Source organism: Xenopus tropicalis, chromosome 3 (genome assembly GCF_000004195.4).
Source record: "Xenopus tropicalis strain Nigerian chromosome 3, UCB_Xtro_10.0, whole genome shotgun sequence".
Classification (NCBI taxonomy): domain Eukaryota; kingdom Metazoa; phylum Chordata; class Amphibia; order Anura; family Pipidae; genus Xenopus; species Xenopus tropicalis.
In genome coordinates this window covers 10,855,315-10,876,920 of record NC_030679.2, presented here as the reverse complement: position 1 = coordinate 10,876,920, position 21,606 = coordinate 10,855,315, and the positions used below count along the sequence as shown (strand labels likewise).

Sequence of the window (21,606 nt, the reverse complement as noted above, 5' to 3'; positions counted from 1 at the left end):
TAGTGGTTGACGAGGACTTGGTATCTGCCCAGACACCATTCCTGCTTCAGAGTTTGTATGAATTCTGTGTAGAATAAGTCATATAAAAGCAGAGGTGTAGTTTCTATTCAATGCACTGACCAAATCTCCTCTCAGAACCACCCTGTTCCATGAGATCATTAGAACATTTATTTTTCATTTTTTTTTTCCCCACTCAGACAAGCAAACATCTCCTCCTGTTGATGGCACTACTATTGTCAGTGCGTCCCAACCAAGAGCCATCCCAGTAGGTGAGTGAAAGAGAAAAGATGTTGAGAAGAGTGGACATTATTATGTATGGCTTTTGAATAAATACCTTTCCTATTGTGGCTTTTTGTAGCCTGCAATGGGGTCAATGACCCCGGTAACAAAAAAAAAAAAAAATTTATGCCACTCTGATGTTTCGCCAGGCATGGATACGCGGCAAATTTCTGTGTTTTGCCATTGGCGGATTGTTTCGCGAAACGGATGAAAAAAGAAAGTTGCAGGAGTCAAAAGAATAGTCACGCGTCCAAAATTGTCGCAAGAATAGTCGCAGGCATCAAAAGAATAGTCGCACGTCCAAAATTGTCACAAGAATAGTCGCAGGCATCAAAAGAATAGTCGCACGTCCAAAATTGTCGCAAGAATAGTCGCAGGCATCAAAAGAATAGTCGCACGTCCAAAATTGTCGCAAGAATAGTCGCAGGCATCAAAAGAATTGTCACATGTCCAAAATTGTCGCAAGAATAGTCGCAGGCATCAAAAGAATTGTCGCACGTCCAAAATTGTCGCAAGAATAGTCGCAGGCATCAAAAGAATAGTTGCGGGCAACAAATTTTTTCCCGTGCAACATTTTCGCTGTTTCGCGAATCTTTTGAAAGATTCGCAAATTTATTGGCGAGGCGAAACGGGACATCACTAGTGAGGACACAGGTATTGTCCCAACACTGGGTCTAGTACAGTTAGAATTCTGGTCTTTTTGGATTCCTAAACTGTGGCAAACTTGACCTTTTGTAACCGAACTTTCTTTATCCGTGTCGGACTGGCCCAGCAGGATACCAGGAAAACTCCCGGTGGGCCCAGGGGTCAGTGGTCCCTCCTGTTCCTGCCCATTTGGCCTGTTTCATGGCCATTCCCTATTTCTGAATGGGAAGAGAGAGGAGAAATAGATGGAAGAATAGATGCTAGCATGTAAATAAGAGACTGGGAGAATAAAGAGGTTGGGGGAGGAAAGGAGGGAATATAGTTAGGAGAGTGGGCCTAGGAGAGTCCAAGGTTTTCTGGTGGGCCCCTGGGGTCCCAGTCCGACACTGTTCTTTATACAGACTATATCGGAGGTCTTCAGATTTTTTGGAACCATGTTCCCCTTATTTGGTCAGATCCTTTGCTCATAATATATAGGAAATGGTCCCTTTCTGTATATCCAGGAAATTAAGGTTGTATATAAGGATCTAAACACAAATTTTGCCCTAATTTGACTTCAGACTTCTCCTTGACACCTCCTAACAAGATAGAGATGGGGATCTAGCCTTCCTGTGTTTTTAAATTAGCACACACAGACATTAATTCTCCTAATAAGTTCTCTATGCACCATCCAGATGTGTGTGGCATGGCTCCCATGTCCCAAAAGTCGGCCCTGCCTCGTATTATTGGCGGAGAAGAAGCCTGTCCCAATTGCTGGCCGTGGCAAGTTCGGATCCTTTTTCTGAAAGCCTTTCATTGCGGGGGTGCTATTATTTCCCCCCAGTGGGTTCTGACTGCCGCTCACTGTATTCGGTAAGTATAGTGTGGAACTAATCACTGTCGGTCATAAATGGTGCTTTGTCACAAGACACAGAACCCTAGTGATGTCTTATATCCTATAATTTACAGTAGGGGGTACATTATCCCTTATAATACATGAGTGATACTCAGAGTTCCCTGTATAACTCAGCCTGCAGCCTTGTGCCTTTATATGGGCACAGAACCCCTCAGTGACTGCTAATATCCTTATCATTTACAGTAGGGGGTACATTATCCCTTATAATACATGAGTGATACTCAGAGTTCCCTGTATAACTCAGCCTGCAGCCTTGTGCCTTTATATGGGCACAGAACCCCTCAGTGACTGCTAATATCCTTATCATTTACAGTAGGGGGTACATTATCCCTTATAATACATGAGTGATACTCAGAGTTCCCTGTATAACTCAGCCTGCAGCCTTGTGCCTTTATATGGGCACAGAACCCCTCAGTGACTGCTAATATCCTTATCATTTACAGTAGGGGGTACATTATCCCTTATAATACATGAGTGATACTCAGAGTTCAGTAGATTTCTTCAATAATTAAGAGGATAATACTTAATTATTATTATTATTAGCAGTTTTCCAATAGTTTCAGCTTGGGACTAACTGGTAATTGGTGTTCCTGTAGGGCCTCGGAACCCTCTTACTGGGTTATCGTTGCTGGGGACCATGATCGGATGCTAAATGAGTCAATGGAGCAGGTACAAAAATGATGAAAATCATCTTTTCTTTTCTGGGTTTAGTTCTAAATCATAGTCCAGTCACGACTGTGTGTATCGTCTACTGTGCCATCTTCATATCTCCTACACCTTAACTGATCACCACTGTGGATAATTGGAAATGGAAAGTTCAGTAATAGCTACAGTTTAGTACTGCCCCACTGATGATCCATTATTGGATTGTGACAAAATGATGTCATAAAAAAGGGCCATTAGAGCCCTTAAGCAGACATGGTGGTCATAGGAAGTTCAAAGTGATCAGAAACATGTAGTGCTTGAAACCACAATCTGAGAAAGTGCTATTCCCATGTCTTGTTTTGAAGGACTTGGTGGCTGCCCACTGTAGAGGGGCCTTGTACACCATTGCTGCAGCCTAAGGGGGACTTTTACTAGCACTTGGAGGCCAGAAAACACTTTTGGATAGCCATGTCTTCACCCAGTGTCGGACTGGGACCCCAGGGGCCAACCAGAAAACCTTAGACCATGGGCCCACTCTCCAACCATTTTTAATCCTTTCCTTACTCAACCACTTTATTTTCCAAGTCTTTTATTTACATGCTAGCATATATTATTCCATCTATTTCTCCTCTTTCTTCCCATTCAGAAATAGGGAATGATCATGAAGCAGGCCAAATGGTTAGGACCAGGAGGCCCCACTGACCCTGTGGCCCACCGGGAGTTTTCCTGGTATCCTAGTGGGCCAGTCCGACACTGTCTTCACCCATGGGGCTCCACTTGGACAGCCCTGAAACAAATATAGGCAGTACAAGACAATTTGCAACTGGTACCCCCATAAAACCTCAGGCTTGTGTTCAGCCCTAATCATTGAAATACAACTCCCTCCATCACACTGCCAACCTTTAGCCATATAATCTGTCCGCTGTACTTTTAGCTATAATACCCCCTTCCCTAAAACAGTCAATGATTTTATTGTGATACTAATTTATCTCAATGGTAATGTAACCACCATGACCCCCATTGGAAGGCACTGAATAAAGTTCAGATCATGTTGCCCAGAAGAGTTGTATGTTCTAGCACTAAAGTGGGTAATTAGAGCTCTGTTCCGCTACAGCTATCCATGAAATGTATGAAAAACCAGCAAGATATGTATGTTCTCAACAGATCAGAAATATTAAGGCCATCAGGATCCATGAAGATTATAACTCTGAAAACTACGATAATGACATCGCCTTATTGTATCTAGAGGAACCACTGGAGTTTAATGACTTTCTGAGGCCAGTGTGCCTCCCGGAACCAGAAGAGGCGCTTACCCCAACCTCCTTGTGTGTGGTTACTGGTTGGGGGAACACTGCTGAAGGTAACCAAGATCAATGTGGCTTCTGAATTATGATTCATTTATCCTACCAGCCAATCACCTTACAGGACACAACTCTCCACAAGCATTGCTCAGTTATGCCCAACAGGTGGTTCAGGAGCCTTTCCATGCTCAGCTGTGGGACCCATGCTTGAGGGCCCACCAGGAACCCTACCTGATGCCTGCAGAGCAATGCATGGCAATGCTTTCCATTGGTCCAATGCTCTGATCTATAACTACTATATACAAGTATATACTTTCCATTAGGCTGCTGCTGATCTTCCTGCTCCTACTGTATAATCAAAAGGTACATGTTATGTAACTGAACTTGTTCCACATCAACTGATGGTTATCAGGGACCCAACAAATGATAGGTTTGATAAGTCCGAGAGCACTTGCCCCTGCTCACTCCACTGTGTATGTTTTATGTGAAAATTGAACTGTCCCCAGTGGAGCGCAACTTCATCTACTATAAATCAAGTAGTGGGCTGAATTAGGCCAGCTTAATGGCACCATCAGGGATAGGGCAGAAGGAAATGATCTCAAGCAGTGGGTTAATGAGAAGGCATTCTGGCCATTTGTGGTGTTCCTAATGTTGGGTATGGGCAGTCCTCCGCTTATGACTCAAGGAAATGACTATAGAAAGAACACAGACTCCAATTGCTATATACTCACTGTATGCCTTTATCACAGGTGGTCAACCTGCTCTTCGACTGCAGCAGTTACATCTTCCTATCCTTGATAGCAAAATCTGCAATGAGTCCTATTACCCTGGGCAGATGACTAACCATATGTTGTGTGCAGGATTTCCCTCTAGTAAGGCAAAGGATGCCTGCCAGGTTAGTGGTATTCCTAGGGGCACTGGGGTAAGGGTTCTATAAAGACCACATTAGACAACTTGTTTTTTTTTTATAGCTTTCCTAGTGCATGATTTTTATTTTAGGGGGACTCAGGAGGCCCTCTGGTTTGTGGAAACACAAAGGAGCAATACTTTATCTATGGCCTTGTCAGCTGGGGTGAGGGATGTGGGCAAGTGTACAAGCCTGGAGTATACACCAAAGTCCGCTTGTTCTTGACGTGGATACAAAAAGCACAACAGGGTATGGCAAGGGCAACTCAATAGTGAATAAAATGCATTGTGATTTAAGCTGAACGAGTCTTCTGATTAGAAGCTGTGTCCTTCTTAGATCTTCAACAAGAGAGTGGCCCACCGAACAGCAAGTTGGTGGAGCAAAGAGAAGGCAAGGCTGCTAAAGGTAGGGTACCCTATATCCTCTTTGGGAATTGAATTGAATCTGAAGGCAAAATAAATCACTCAGGGCCAACCTTTACCACTGCCTGGACACCCCTTGCCTCCCCTGGCTCAATACTTCAATTTTTATGCTTTAGGAACCTGATATTGTCCTTTCATGTAGGTGCCTTGTGTTACAACTGATCTGAACTTTTTTACTTTCATCTTTAAGGATGTTCCTCTGAAGCGTTGGTGAAAGAGTTAGTTGGACTCATTGCTTCACCAGGTTATCCATATGCTTACATTGGGGGATCACACTGCTCCTGGGTCATTGAGGCAGAACCATTTAGCACAATCAAGCTGACCCTTAAGGACCTGGCCACAGAAGAATCTGAAGGCTGCCGCGATGAATTCTTGGCTATCTATTTGGATGACTCAGTTGACAAAAAAGGTAAGTGATTCTGAAACAGGACACGATATCGGGTGAATTTAGGCTAATTTGGTCGTTTGGCCCTGGGGTCAAACGATCGAATTAGAACGCTGGTAATAGGCGCAGTCAGTTCGGGGGCCGCATCAACGAGCTGATACGGTCCTGATCCGACTATAGTTTTTAACCTGCCCAATCGATATCTGCCCGATTTCAGGCCTGATATCGGTTGGGCAGCCCTGTCGTTTGTGCCCCTACACGGGCCGATAAGCTGCCGAATCTGTCTAAGCGACTGATATCGGCAGCTACTATCGGCCCATGTATGGCCACCTTTAGTGACATTGGTACTCAAGACAATACTGCTCAGGTGGCAACCCTACTTACATACCCCTTCCTTCTTACCCATGTTTGCTCTGCACACCACTAGGGTTGCCACGTTGTTGGGTGAAATGTCTGGATAGGGGGGTGGGGTCATGCCAATGACATCAAGGGCCGGGTGATGTTTAGGGGCGGGCTGGTGATGCCAGGGGTGGGGCTATTATGTGGTAGCCAGTGACTAGAACATTTTAAAACCAATCAGGCAGAGATTCTGTCCAGGTTTCAGACTTCTGAAGTCTTGAAGCTCCATTAAGCCCACCCTGAAGGCCAATGATGGTGGACAATGAGTAAGATTTTTCTTATAATCCTTTATGTAGCCCAGGGGCTTTATGGGGACAGGGCATCTCTTGTACTAAGCTGATATAAACTGTAATTGTTTTATTTTGTTTTTTTAGTTACATTATGTGGTTCCCTGGATACCAGCCTCACGTATTTTAGTTCTGCACGAAGAGTCCGGTTGCGCTTCCAGTCAGGGTTAGGCGGCATCAGTGAAAACAAAGGCTTTTTCCTGCAGTACTGGATCTATAGGGTGCAAGGTAAATACCCTGTTACTGTTGGGTGTCTCCTGTGAGATCATGTAAAATGGAACACTGTTAAATATGGCAGTCAAAGACATTTGTGTTAGGGGTCCTAAATTAAAGAATCAATAATGAGGAAAAAAAAGAGAAATAATTTCACAGGTACTTTGTATATACAGGTGTAGGATCCCTTATCCAGAAAGTTCTGAATTACGGAAAGCCTGGCTGCCATAGACTCCATTATAAGCAAATAATTCTAATTTTTAAAAATAATTTCCTTTTTCTCTAATAATAAAACAGTACCTGTACTTGATCCCAACTAAGATATAATTACCCCTTATTGGGGGCAGAACAGCCCTACTGCGTTTATTTCATGGTTAAATGATTCCCTTTTCTCTGTAATAATAAAACAGTACCTGTACTTGATCCCAACTAAGATAGAATTACCCCTTATTGGGGCAGAACAGCCCTACTGCGTTTATTTCATGGTTAAATGATTCCCTTTTCTCTGTAATAATAAAACAGTACCTGTACTTGATCCCAACTAAGATATAATTACCCCTTATTGGGGCAGAACAGCCCTATTGGGTTTATTTAATGGTTAAATGATTCCCTTTTCTCTGTAATAATAAAACAGTACCTGTACTTGATCCCAACTAAGATATAATTACCCCTTATTGGGGCAGAACAGCCCTACTGGGTTTATTTCATGGTTAAATGATTCCCTTTTCTCGTGTAATAATAAAACAGTACCTGTACTTGATCCCAACTAAGATATAATTACCCCTTATTGGGGGCAGAACAGCCCTATTGGGTTTATTTAATGGTTAAATGATTCCCTTTTCTCTGTAATAATAAAACAGTACCTGTACTTGATCCCAACTAAGATATAATTACCCCTTATTGGGGCAGAACAGCCCTATTGGGTTTATTTCATGGTTAAATGATTCCCTTTTCTCTGTATAATAAAACAGTACCTGTACTTGAATCCCAACTAACAGATATAATTACCCCTTATTTGGGGCAGAACAGCCCTATTGGGTTTATTTAATGGTTTTAAATGATTCCCTTTTCTCTGTAATTAATTAAAACAGTACTGTACTTGATCCCACAAGATATAATTACCCCTTATTGGGGGCAGAAACAGCCCTATTGGGTTTATTTAATGTTTAAATCGATTCCCTTTTCTCTGTAATAATAAAACAGTACCTGTACTTGATCCCAACTAAGATATAATTACCCCTTATTGGGGGCAGAACAGCCCTATTGGGTTTAAATGATTTTTTAGTAGACTTTAGGTATGGAGATCCAAATTACAGAAAGATCCCTTATTTGGAAAGCCACAGTTCCAGAGCATTCTGGATAACAGGTCCCATACCTATATTTTAAATTTAAATGTTTTATTAAAATATTAATAATGTGTTTCTCAAGCTAATCTTTTCTGACTTATGCTGTGAGTCCTTGACCTATTACACTGGGTCCTGTTTCTTTTGATAGAGGACTTTTTGATAGAGGACTCAGTGCAGCGTTTCTGTGAGTGCTTATGGCTGTATTTACATAGACCTTTCTGATAAAGCTTACTGAGTTTTTACCTTTCCTTCTTTAACACTTGATTTTTATTTTTTTAATGTAGTTCCAGATTTGGGAAGTCCCCAGTATGGGTCCAGTTGCTCAGACAAGATTCTGACATCAAACAAAGGAATTATTGAATCTCCCAACTATCCAGACAACTACCACGATGATCTCCAGTGAGAATACAGGCATTCCTACTTATTTAATTGTCATTCTATTTGTTCAGGCCTGAATTTGTGAGCAGGCCCCAAAGGCCTGGACCTAGGGCAGCAAAGATTGGGGAGCGGTGTGCCCCCCACTGACTGTATCTACACTGGAGACTGGGAGATTTTGGGAGATTGACAGCTATTTACATCTCCCACCCATCCAGTCCCCAGTGAAGCCAATTGGTAAGGGTGAGTGCCGGGGGGTGGGGAAAGCGAGGGGCCTAGGGGCGCACATATTTAAAATCCGGCCCTGTTGGTGTTACCTTTATTTTCTACACTTGGCAATATAATTTTATCATGTAAAATGTGACAACCCAATCTGGTATAAAGGACTACAGGGGAATCCCTATGCTGCCATAGTTTTGTGGTATCTCTCTGTACAGGCTATGAGCAAACTTAGGGGGCTGTTCCTGCTGAATTGTGCTTAGTACAGGTGAATCCCTATGCTGCCATAGTTTTATGGTATCTCTCTGTACAGGCTATGAGCAAACTTAGGGGGCTGTTCCTGCTGAATTGTGCTTAGTACAGGTGAATCCCTATGCTGCCATAGTTTTATGGTATCTCTCTGTACAGGCTATGAGCAAACTCAGGGGGCTGTTCCTGCTGAATTGTGCTTAGTACAGGGGAATCCCTATGCTGCCATAGTTTTATGGTATCTCTCTGTACAGGCTATGAGCAAACTCAGGGGGCTGTTCCTGCTGAATTGTGCTTAGTACAGGGGAATCCCTATGTGCCATAGTTTTATGGTATCTCTCTGTACAGGCTATGAGCAAACTTAGGGGGCTGTTCCTGCTGAATTGTGCTTAGTACAGGGGAATCCCTATGTGCCATAGTTTTATGGTATCTCTCTGTACAGGCTATGAGCAAACTTAGGGGGCTGTTCCTGCTGAATTGTGCTTAGTACAGGGAATCCCTATGCTGCCATAGTTTTATGGTATCTCTCTGTACAGGCTATGAGCAAACTTAGGGGGCTGTTCCTGCTGAATTGTGCTTAGTACAGGGAATATCTATTCTGTCAGTTTTTATGGTATCTCTCTGCCAAGGGATGAAAACATAATTTGCCCTTATAGTCCCTGGTAGGCCTCACCTTGAGTATGGGGGGCAGTTTTGGGCTCCAGTCCTTAAGAAGGATATTAATGAGCTGGAGAGAGTGCAGAGACTGCAACTAAACTGGTAAAGGGGATGGAAGGGTTAAACTATGAGGTTAGACTGTCAGGGTTGGGGTTGTTTTCTCTGGAAAAGAGGCGCTTGCGAGGGGACATGATTACTCTGTACAAGTACATTAGGGGGATTATAGGCAGTTGGGGGGTTCTTTTTTCCCCTAAAAACATGGGTCTGTATGTGAGTGGATAGATAGGTCAGTGTGGGTCTGTATGTGAGTGGATAGATAGGTCAGTGTGGGTCTGTATGTGAGTGGGTAGGTCAGTATGGGTCTGTATGGGAGTGGATAGATAGGTCAGTGGGTCTGTATGTGAGGGGATAGATAGGTCAGTGTGGGTCTGTATGGGAGGGGATAGATAGGTCAGTGTGGGTCTGTAGTGAATAGGTCAGTGTGGGTCTGTATGTGAGTGGATAGATAGGTCAGTGTGGGTCTGTATGTGAGTGGATAGATAGGTCAGGTGGGTCTGTATGTGAGTGGATAGATAGGTCAGTGTGGGTCTGTATGTGAGTGGATAGGTCAGTGTGGGTCTGTATGTGAGTGGATAGATAGGTCAGTGTGGGTCTGTATGTGAGTGGATAGATAGGTCAGTGTGGGTCTGTATGTGAGTGGATAGATAGGTCAGTGTGGGTCTGTATGGGAGTGGATTAGGTCAGTGTGGGTCAGGTCAGTGTGGGTCTGTATGTGAGTGGATAGATAGGTGGGTGTGGGTCTGTATGGGAGGGGATAGATAGGTCAGTGTGGGTCTGTATGTGAGTGGATAGGTCAGTATGGGTCGTATGGGTCTGTGGGTCTGTATGGGAGTGGATAGATAGGTCAGTGTGGGTCTGTAGGGTCTGAGTAGTGTGGGTCTGTATGTGAGTGGATAGATAGGTCAGTGTGGGTCTGTATGTGAGTGGATAGATAGGTCAGTGTGGGTCTGTATAGGGTCTGTGGGTCAGTGTGGGTCTGTATGGGAGTGGATAGATAGGTCAGTGTGGGTCTGTATGGAGTGGATAGATAGGTCAGTGTGGGTCTGTATGTGAGTGGATAGATAGGTCAGTGTGGGTCTGTATGTGAGTGGATAGATAGGTCAGTGTGGGTCTGTATGGGAGGGATAGATAGGTCAGTGTGGGTCTGTATGTGAGTGGATAGATGGGTCAGTGTGGGTCTGTATGGGAGTGGATAGATGGGTCAGTGTGGGTCTGTATGTGAGTGGATAGGTCCGTGTGGGTCTGTATGGGAGTGGATAGATGGGTCAGTATGGGTCTGTATGGGAGTGGATAGATAGGTCAGTGTGGGTCTGTATGGAGTGGATAGGTCAGTGTGGGTCTGTATGTGAGTGGATAGGTCAGTCTGTATGTGAGTGGATAGGTCAGTGTGGGTCTGTATGTGAGTGGATAGGTCAGTGTGGGTCTGTATGTGAGTGGATAGATAGGTCAGTGTGGGTCTGTATGTGAGTGATAGATAGGTCAGTGTGGGTCTGTATGTGAGTGGATAGATAGGTCAGTGTGGGTCTGTGGATAGATAGGTCAGTATGGGTCTGTATGTGAGTGGATAGGTCAGTGTGGGTCTGTATGTGAGTGGATAGGTCAGTGTGGGTCTGTATGGGAGTGGATAGATGGGTCAGTATGGGAGTGGATAGGTCAGTGTGGGTCTGTATGGGAGTGGATAGATAGGTCAGTGTGGGTCTGTATGTGAGTGGATAGATAGGTCAGTGTGGGTCTGTGGGTGCTGGGTTTACTTGGAAGGGTTGAACTTGATGATGTAACTATTAGTGATGTGCCAAAACTAATACGGCTTTACCCACCCGCACCTACCCAGACCACCTTGGTCTCCAGATGGGGTGAAGCTACATCTCCTTTCTGACTTAGAGTGGGGTAGGTCAGGCTGAACTGACGGCAAATGTGGCCCATCACCCACCAGTGACACACTTACCCCACATGACGTGCTTAATCAGTTTTGTATCAGAGCAGATAGGGGTTTCCCCACCATCATTTTTACACCAGCTTTGAGTGCCATTACACTACTGCCAAGTGTTGCCATTAAAGCTCATGGTAAGGACAGTGTGCCCCTTTTTTTTGGGGGGGGGGGGCAAAAGGAAACTGTTGTGCAATGTCTTTCCTTCCTGTGTTTCAGCTGCCAATGGCGGGTCATTGCCCCTGTTGGGAAAATTATACGATTGGATTTACAAGACCTTAAAACAGAGAAAGATGCATCTGGCTGTCAGGACCGACTCCTGGTGTATAACGGCATTGGAGAATGCAAGAGTTTATTGGGTGAGCGAGAGCAGTAAACTTGAATATGTGGAATTATTTGTACAGAAGCGACTAGGCAAGTTCCAGCCATTGCATTCAGACCCCAAATAACATGTCTATATGTTGATTGTGTGTATTGTATCCATGCTCTCGTATGGACAAGGCAGGTATGTCACATGACTAATTGCTGGGAGTCACAGTGCTACCCCCATACCATTTGATAAAGCTCTTAAGGTTATCAATATGCACTGCTGGGCAGCAAGTTACACATTACATAGGTCAGACTGGCATCTACTACTGCTGCCACCTCGGCCTTTAGCTTAATGAAATGGAGACTTGGGTGTGGTTTGCAATCTGTAATGAACTGAAGACTGGCCCGGACTGGGATTAACAAACAGGCCCTGGCATTCCCAGTACACACAGGCCCAAACAGCCCCCCCAGCCCAATAAATAGTGACTGCCTGTGGCACCTTACAGCCCCCCCTGGCATTCCCAGTACACACAGGCCCAAACAGCCCCCCCAGCCCAATAAATAGTGACTGTCTGTGGCACCTTACAGCCCCCCTGGCATTCCCAGTACCCAGAGGCACAAACAGCCCCCCCCAGCCAAATAAATAGTGACTGTCTGATATCTTATAGCGGTCCTTTTGGCATTTGCCAGAATCCACATATTGCCAATCAAGGCTTAGAAGAGTCGATGTGATTGGTTAGACGATGTCTAGTAAAATTTGGGCAGTTGGACCAAAGCTGCAGTATGTTGTGCAGAACCCTCAGATTCTCCGGTGCCCATATAATGTGGACTAGTTGGCACCCGACTTGACTAAATTAGATTTCAGATGCAGTAAAGTCCCCAGTTTGTGTAAGGTCCTACTTGTAGAGGGGTGTAACGACTTATCGCAAAGCCTTATTGTGCCTAATTAGGCAGGACGGTCAACATTGGTGGGCCAGAAAAGGCATAGAGTAGGGATCCGATCCTCAACCTTTCATACCCATGAGCCACATTCAAATGTAAAAAGTGTTGGGGAGCAACACAAGCATGGAAAACATTCCTGGGGGTGCAAATAAGAGCTATAATTGGCTATTTGGTAGCCCCCTATGTGGATAGGCAGCCCATAGAAGGCTTGGTTTTATGCAACCAATACTTGCCTCCAAGCCAGAAATTCAAAAATAAGCACCTACTTTTAGGCCCCTGGGAGCAACATGTTGCTCATGAACCACTGGTTGGGGATCACTGGTATAGAGCATACCATATAATGGGTGGGGTTAAGCTCAAGGGAACCTAACACACACATATATATATCAACAGAGTCCAAAAGAATTTTTATTGCTCCACTCAAGTTGGGGGAATAAATACGGATGCCTTCTGATAATTCTTGGAGGGTTGATAGGCCTGCATTTACATGCTGAGGCCACACAAATGAAGGCCTTTGGTCAAAACTTTAAGGTCTTTATACACGGGCCGATTCTAGCTGCTGATATGGGTCCCTTAGACCGATTCGGCTGCTAATCGGCCCGTGTATGGGGACTACCGACGGGCCTGCCCGACCGATATCTGGCCTGAAATCAGCCAGATCTCGATCGGGCAGGTTAGAAAATCTAGTCGGATCGGGGACCGCATCGGCTTGTTGATGCAGTCCCCGAACCGATTGCCCCAGGGCCAAATGTTCGAATTAGCCTACACGTTCCCCGATATCGCCCACCCGTAGGTGGGGATATTGGGTGAAGATCCGCTTGCTTGGATCTTAATATGTATGGGCACCTTTACAAACTTGGTCAAACTTTACAAACAGGTGCCCAGCAGGAGGCACAATGGTGCTGGAATTCTGGGTGCAAAAAACTAGTGGGGGGAAATATGGCAATGTGCAAAGATATTTAATCTAGTGGGATACCCCAAAATTGCACATCAGAAAATGGGCTGGGTGTACAGGAGATTGGTTTAGAGTAGTTCTAGGCCTGATTAACCCTTCTAAGACACATAGCTAAAATCACCCCGGCTTGGTTCCTTGGGGCGGACATCTCTGTAGAACAGGAGTTGTGGCCGGGTTTAAGCATAGTTATATTAAAAGGGCTGCTTTTTACACCAGTAGAGTTAGTTGGGAGGTTCACTAACCAGCTGAACTCAACAACTTTCCTAAATAAACTATAAACATGAGCGTGCTTTTTGGTACAGGTGACTTCTGTGGCGATATTGGCACAGTTTCCTTTAAATCCGAGGCCTCGGAGATCACGCTGATATTCACCAGCAATTCCCAAGTCACCCGTAAAGGATTTAGCTTGAACTATTCATTCTGGGACAAGCAAGCAGGTAAGAGTAGGGATGGAGTTGGGGATTTGTTACGCATTATTAAGAACGTAAGTCCATCAACGTAACCTATATAAATACATAAAATCATTGGTTATAGCACTGACCTGTAGAGCCCCTCACTAAATTCTAACCCTTTGTGGTTGTTCATAGGATCCAAACAGCTGGAAGGAAATGCTACCTCTGTGGGTAAGAATAAACCAGGACACAAGAGGATGTTTGGGGCCAGCGTCGGACTAGCCCACCAGGATACCAGGAAAACTCCCAGTGGGCCCAGGTGTCAGTGGGCCCTCCTGCTCCTGACCATTTGGCCTATTTCATGGCCATTCCCTATTTCTGAATGGGAAGAAAGAGGAAAAGTAGATGGAAGAATAGATGCTAGCATGTAAATAAAAGAATAAGAGAATAAAGAAGACTAGGAGAGAAATTATTTGGAAAGTGGGCCTATGGTCTAAGGTTTTCTTGTGGGCCCCTGGGTTCCCAGTCCGTCACTGTTTGGGGCAAATGGTGCCCCGGAGCAAGTTTTGTGCTGGGATACATTTTTACGTATCCGTGGTTCTGCTTGAAATTATAGCGGGTAATGTCATAAAAGTTGTAAAACTTACACCATTTCTAGCAACTCATAGCAACCAATCAGCAGGTAAACTGACCATAATGTCTTGTGTGCACCCACAGTGCCCTTTCTGCTCTTTTAAACCTCACTGGGTCATTCATATCATAGACCAATAAACAAGATCAGACAAATGATCCAAAATGGGCATCCCAGGTACAAATGCCGAGCTTAACATGTTTGTAAATTGCCTCCTATTTCCTACAGGGTGTCCTTCCCTGGACCTCCTCCGACCAGAATCCATGGAGCCTGGATCAGCAAAGCTAGAATCCCCCAACTTTCCCAACCTGTACCCCAATGGAATGGACTGCCAGTGGATTATGTACTCAAAATATGGGAAAAAACTGCAGGTTCAGATCCTTTACTTGAACCTGGAGGACTCATTGCACTGTGCATGGGATTATCTCAATATTTATGATGGCCCCAACAATGGATCTCATCTGCTGGGTAAAGCTGATCAAGGGGCTACTGCTACAAAACTGCCTTAGATCTGTACACATTGGGGATCATTTACGAACACTGAGCAAATTAGTCTCCGTTCAGTGACCATTACCAATCATGGCATGACTTGGGAGCCTAGAACCACCCCACAACACTCCTTATGGGTCACAGGGTCTGCTCCACCAGCTAGCAGCCAATCAGCAAGATAAAAGAAAGCAAATCTCTAATTGGCTGCTATGGCTTACTGCATAGGGCAAATTTTCACATTGTATATAAATAAGGCCACAATCTCGGTTAAATCCTCTTCCCCAACACTATCTTGTCTTACTGTACATGCAATCCACAATTACAGCCCATTTCCAGATGAAAATGGGGCACAATGGGTGAATTTTCCTTGGCATTTAGCCAAAAGTGGGCATCCCTTGATTGGCCAAAGGATATTTGAATGTAGGTGCCAACCTTGAGTGTCATAGCATGATGTCACGTGGCCTCCTCTTTATTCCCTTTATCTAAAGAATCAGTCTTTACAGCTGCCTATATCTTGTAGTTATGTTTTTACACATTTTTTTATTTTTTTTAGCCAGTCTTTGTGGCCACAAAAAGAACCTAATCTTCCAGTCAAGTGGTACTTTCGTGACCCTCCATTTCCACTCTGACAAATCAGTAGTGGACTGGGGGTTCAAGATTAAATATGGTAGCATGCCAGAACCTTCTGTTGATACCCTGAGGAGCCTGGATGTTCCTGATGACAGTGAGTCTGGACAGCAAAAAGGTGAGTTGGCACAGAGACAGAAACATAGAATTTTATGGCAAAACAGAACCATGTAATACATTTTGTCAGTCCATTACATGTTTCATGTCAGGTTATTTAGTGTATAAAAATTGCTTTGCATGGTAGTAAGGAAACCCTTGAATTAATATTAGCCTTGAACTACACATTACATCTGAACATGCATCCATTAAACTGAATTCTAATTGGCACCCACACTGGCAAATTAAGAATCCAACTGATGTAGGTTCCTGGACTGGTCCAAACTTTGGTCATGTTGCTACACAACCAGCAACAAAACCTTTTGTCTCTCTTGCAGCCCAGTGTGGGAATACAACTGTAGACCCCATGATGCTGTACATGGAAAGGTCTGTTCGAATACGAAACCTGAACCAAGGTGGGAAAGAGATTGGCCGTGTGGTGGGAGGACAGCAAGCTGCCCCCAGATCCTGGCCTTGGCTAGTCAGCATCCAGAACAACAAGAAGAAGCACTACTGTGGAGGAATCATCATTGCTAATAAGTGGATACTTACAGCAGCGCACTGTGAGGTCAAGTGAGTTTGTATTTATGGGCAATACTCTGATCTACAGTTGATCAATGCACACCAACTCCTTCCACATGGTGGGGGAGGTCCTCAAGAACTATTTTAAAAAAACTAGGCAAAAAGTTGAGGGCGAGGACTTCCAAGGTAATTTTCTCAAAGGTATTACCTGTGCCTCAAACAACATTTAGGAGGCAGCAGGAGCTCAGAGATTAATGTGTGGCTGAAAAATTGGTTTAGGGAAAAGGGCTTTGGGTTTCTGGAGAACCAGGCTGATATTTCGATTGGCTACAGGCTCTTTGCAAGGGATGGGCTGCACCTCAATGATGATGGTGCAGCTGCTTTGGGGCAGGAGATGGCTAGAGGGTTTGAGGAGGTTTAAAATTAGGCATGGGGGGTTAATGAGTGATTCTGTGGTAGACCGGTTAGATGAGGTATTGGGCATAGTAAGGGAAAATGGGGGTGAGACTTGCTTGGGGTACTGATAATGGCAGGGAGGCCCATAAGCTGTATATGCAAAATTCTCACGCTGGGACCAGTATTAAATGTATGTTTATTAATACAAGGAGTCTGACTGGGAAAATAGGAGAGCTGGGAGGGCTGGCATTGGAGTGGAAATCACATGACTGGGTAGTTGATATTGGAGGCTATACTTTGTTTCGGAGGACAGAGGCAATAGAAAAGGAGGAGGGGTGTGTCTGTTCGTTAAGTAGGAATTAAAAGCAAATATAAAGGAGGACGTGATGATGGTAAATGAGGGAGCTGAAGCCCTATGGGTTGAGCTTCTCACAGATTGTAAAGAGCCCATCAATTTAATAGTAGTGTAAGTGAAAGGAAAGCTCCTGTGCAAATAGAAAAGGCTACTAGTTTGGGGCAAGTGATGATAACGGGGGGGGGGGGGAGAATTTTAATTAGCGAGTGAGGAAATTTTTATGGGAGATAGCTTAGTACAAGTTGATCCAGGGACTGGTCCGATTGCCATCTTGGAATCGGGAAGGAATTTTTCCCCCAAATTAGAGAGGCTTCAGATTTTTTTTGGCCTCCTTTTGAATCGACTAGCAGGCAGGTTATATATAGGCATTATGGTTGAATCTAACATACTATGAAACTATATGCTGAGGGGCCAAATTACATGAGCATGAAATCTATGAAACCAAGTCTAAGGGTCACAAGTCCCTTGAGCAACTGCAAGGTTGCCATTGACATAATGGTGAAGGATGCTGGAAGTTGTAGCTCTGCAGTCGATGGGCCTTGGGCTTCTATGTTATATAATGACCTAACTGACCTTAATCTGCAAGGTGTATCCTGGTGAACTCTTGTATAATCCTGGGAATATTAAGTTTTAATTAATGATCTTGGTTCATGTCCCCTAGGAAGAACCAACAGGATATTTTAATTAATTTTCCTAATTAACCTTAACATATTTTCTTCTTTTTCTTTACTTGCCAGGGTTGGCTCGCACAGAGTGGTTGTGGGACACACTGACTTGTTAGAAGTGCACAATGAACATGCCCTTGTGATCAATTCACATGTTCATGAACTCTACGTGCCCAAATCCGTACCCCCTACCAATGACCTCCTCCTCCTGGAGCTGGATACACCTCTCCACCTTAGTAAGAGATGGATCATCTAGAAATATTTTGGCAGGCTGCATTCTGTGCATGATTGGCTGCTGTATATATACCAGTGCAAGTATAGCCACCTTCATTAGACCTCTATTCCCTAGGAATTCTTATTCCAGAGATGCCATAGTCCTGGCTTACAGGAGCCTATACAATGTCGCTCTGGTGTAGGCCAAGAGTAGGAATTTTGTGTGTATGTTTGAATGGCTCTTCAGCTCCAATTAGCCCTACTCACACTAACTGTGATGGAATTTTGTTTTTAATAGACAACTCTGTTGCTGTGATCTGTTTGCCCGATGGTGTAACAGACTGGACACACTCGGAGTGCTTGGTTGCAGGATGGGGAATCACCAATGTTGAAGGTATATGGTCTGCATTTTAGCTGCTTAATGTATATTGCATAACTTGGCCGTTTGTCTTATATCTGCTGCTCCATCTCAGGCTCACCTATTTTTTTTTTTTTAAATATTTTAGAAAATAAACCCTGGCAATGTAACTTTAGTATGTGACTCTTACATTGTTCCTAACTGTCCTTGGTCTAGAATTCAGGTCTATTCAGACAACAGCAACAGCATCCCTCTTCTCTTTTCTTTCCTAGGGATGATTTTTCCAACCCAACTCCAACAAGCAAAGGTACCCATTGTTTCCATAAAAAAGTGCAAGAATTACTGGGTGTCGGGTGTAACCGATAACAATGTGTGTGCTGGAAAAGCCGGAGCTACATCTTGCATGGTAGGAATGTCCAAGGCCTAGATGCCTACAAATTGGTTTGCAGAGTTATGATATATGGACGTAATAAATCTGCTTTAGTGAGCGACCTAAGGATGTGTCTGAAATTCTGCTGTCGGTATCACTTTAAAATAGCTGAAGGATCACACCTCCCCACCCCCAATTCCTCTTCCAATAGCTCATATGCTTCCTAAACTATGGCCAACTCACCAAAGATTAACAACTGAGCCTCAAACACCGATCAGCTTTCTATTCCAGTTCATTGGCCACTGACCCTCAATACACTGGGATTGATGCTACTACTGGCCTGGGAAAAATTTAACCTATTCAAAGAACAGGGGTTCTGCTACTTCATGAACTTAGTCTTTAGTGCTGTGAACCCCAACCAGTGGCTCGTGAGCAACATGTTGCTCCCCATGGCCTCAAAGCAGGTGCTTATTTTTGAATTCTTGGCTTGGAGGCAACTTTTGGGTGCATAAAAACCCAATATAATGCCAAACAGCCTTCTGTAGGCTGCCAGTTCACATGGGGCCTATTAAATAGCCAATTATTGGCACCACCAGGAACCTTTTTTTGCTTGTGTTGCTCCCCAACACTTTTTTTCCATTTGAATGTGGCTCACGGATATAAAAGGTTGAGGATCCCTGCTTTAGTGTGTCAAAGCATAAGATGACTGGCATGAAACCTGGGCCCACTTACCCTAGTTGAGGCTTCCAGTGGGCTAGGTTAAGTGAATTAAGCTCTCCTCATTACTTGCCCAGGTAGCGATCAATTCTTCACAACTGAAGAGGGTAAGAGTTTTCCCATTGCTGACTGCTTTCTTGAGCCTTGTGAGTCTCTTTAGTTGTATCTTGGACCCACCACCGTTCTGTAAAAAACAATCGGCTCTATGCAATTAAATAGATTGGATTCCATTACCCAGAAGAAGGCTTCAAGTCAGGTTAAGGAAAAGGACTCTAGAGTTCAGACCATGTGGAAATAACCTTTAATTATTTTAGTGCTACGTTTTTATAGACAGATGCTTATTTGGAGAGATTGCAAAATAAGCAGATTATTTTCAGAATCTGGTCCAACCATTGGCCAGTGATCAGATCACAGAGAATTAATGGGTAGAACTCTCAGGCAAGAAGCACATCCACCACCCAATGCGGTTCTTGTACAGCAGGGTTTCCAGTCTTAATTGACAAGCCACCCACAATTAGATACTGATTTATGGCCACATTTATACTGTGTGTTTTAGCAAGGAATATCTTATGTTGTGAGCTTGTGGATTGTTTGCCCATAAATGGCTTGACTTTGCTATTTGGTCTTCATATCTCTGCAGGGGGATTCTGGAGGCCCACTAATCTGCAAAATGGAAGAGCGGTACTATTTGGTTGGCGTGGTGAGCTGGGGGAGTAGTGAATGTAATGTGAATGCTCCAGGTGTCTATACGCTGACTTCAGCATTCATGGACTGGATATCCCAACATATGGACACATAATAAAGAATCAATGTTTGAATACCATGTTTGTCTGAGCTTTTTAATATTACCAGTGAATGGTGACATTTTCTTACTGAGAGAAAAAAAGAGGTCCCTGACGAGTGATCCCCAACCAGTGGCTCCGGGGCAACATGTTGCTCCCCAACCCCTTGGATGTTGCTCTCAGTGCCCCCAAACCAGGTAGTTATTTTTGAATTCCTGACTTGGGGGCAAGTTTTGGTTGAATAAAAACAAGATTTCCTACCAAATAAAGCCCCTGTAAGCTGATAGGGTGCATAGAGGCTGCCTAATAGCCAATCACAGCCCTTATTTGGCTCCTCCATGAACGTTTATGGTGCTTGTGTTGCTCCCCAAGTCTTTTTACATTCGAATGTGGCTCACGAGTAAGAAAGGTTGGGGATCCCTGCGACTAAAAGGACACGCGTCAAAATTTAGACCTGATGCTGTTTTCGTTATTTAACTCGTGATGAGCGGTTTTGTGTGCGAAAAAACGCACGCCATATTAGCCATACACGCCATATTAGCGCTTGCTATTACGCACGTAGCTTTTACGTTACTTTTGAAAAACTACATACCTCCCAACATTTGAAAGATGAAAAGAGGGACAAAAAGACTTGGCGCGCGTAGCGCGGCAAATTTTTTGACCACGCCCACATTGTAACCACGCCCCAATCGCCACACCCCATTTTTAAAATTCATTGTTAAAATAGTGCCCCCGATGGCCCAATAGACAGTGCCCCCATACACAGTGCCCCATTTGCCCCCATAGACAGTACCCTCCATAGAAAGTGCCCCCATACACAGTGTCCCCCCCCCCATACACAGTGTCCCCCAATTGCCCCCATAGAGAGTACCTCCAATAGAAAATTCCCCCCATACATAGTGCCCCCCATAGACTTCTTGTGGCTCCTGCTCCTTATTCGGCTCCTCGTACGGCGGTGACCGGACCTTTTAATAAGGTTTCGCCCCGTGCGTACGTGTGACGTCACACGTACGCACGGGCGCAACCTTATAAAAGGACCTGTCGCCGCCGTACGAGGAGCCGCAAGAAGAAACTGAGTCAGAGCGGCTTGGCTGCAGCCAGCGCATCCCGCTGGCCTGGATAGATTAATGAATGTTCTGCATTTCCGTAATGCGGGACATTCATTGAACAATCGGGACAGCGGGACACGCTGTAAAAACTGGGACTGTCCCTCGAAAAGCGGGACAATTGGGGGGTATGAAACTACTGTTCTGAAAATGCCCATTTCCCTGCAAACTGGAGGCTGCATCACTCTGGGGCCAACACAGACTTGAATAAATCCCACTACAAAGTGCACATTGTGTTGCCAAAAGCTCATTAACTGCAATTTTCTATAATTACCACCTGCCCTAAGTAGGTGTTAATATTCGCACAGACTAATGCGATATTTAGCGCGTTTAACGCTTCATATGTGTCTGTGAATCATGCGTCAATACTATTTTTATTTGCTAATTAACACAATGCATTAAAATTAATGCATTGCGATAGCGCCCTATGTAACGCGTGCGATGTGACTTAATGCATGTGAAAATTCCTT

The 21,606-nt window shown here is 44.3% G+C and overlaps 1 protein-coding gene across 1 annotated transcript in view; it reads left to right on the top strand.

The window, feature by feature from the left end:
* Positions 1-20,071, top strand: part of ovch1 (ovochymase 1) — a 36,803-nt gene extending 16,732 nt beyond the window's left edge. The window contains exons 15-34 of the mRNA XM_031898662.1: positions 198-269; positions 1,599-1,776; positions 2,416-2,488; positions 3,629-3,824; positions 4,515-4,660; positions 4,765-4,921; positions 5,009-5,077; positions 5,285-5,503; positions 6,253-6,393; positions 8,009-8,123; positions 11,431-11,570; positions 13,720-13,854; positions 14,005-14,040; positions 14,669-14,908; positions 15,483-15,674; positions 15,991-16,225; positions 17,663-17,826; positions 18,102-18,197; positions 18,434-18,567; positions 19,889-20,071. Of these exons, the coding sequence (XP_031754522.1) occupies positions 198-269; positions 1,599-1,776; positions 2,416-2,488; positions 3,629-3,824; positions 4,515-4,660; positions 4,765-4,921; positions 5,009-5,077; positions 5,285-5,503; positions 6,253-6,393; positions 8,009-8,123; positions 11,431-11,570; positions 13,720-13,854; positions 14,005-14,040; positions 14,669-14,908; positions 15,483-15,674; positions 15,991-16,225; positions 17,663-17,826; positions 18,102-18,197; positions 18,434-18,567; positions 19,889-20,047 (2,897 nt within the window). The 3' untranslated portion in view covers positions 20,048-20,071. The remainder of the gene's footprint in view (positions 1-197; positions 270-1,598; positions 1,777-2,415; positions 2,489-3,628; positions 3,825-4,514; positions 4,661-4,764; positions 4,922-5,008; positions 5,078-5,284; positions 5,504-6,252; positions 6,394-8,008; positions 8,124-11,430; positions 11,571-13,719; positions 13,855-14,004; positions 14,041-14,668; positions 14,909-15,482; positions 15,675-15,990; positions 16,226-17,662; positions 17,827-18,101; positions 18,198-18,433; positions 18,568-19,888) is intronic.
* Positions 20,072-21,606: the final 1,535 nt, after the last annotated feature.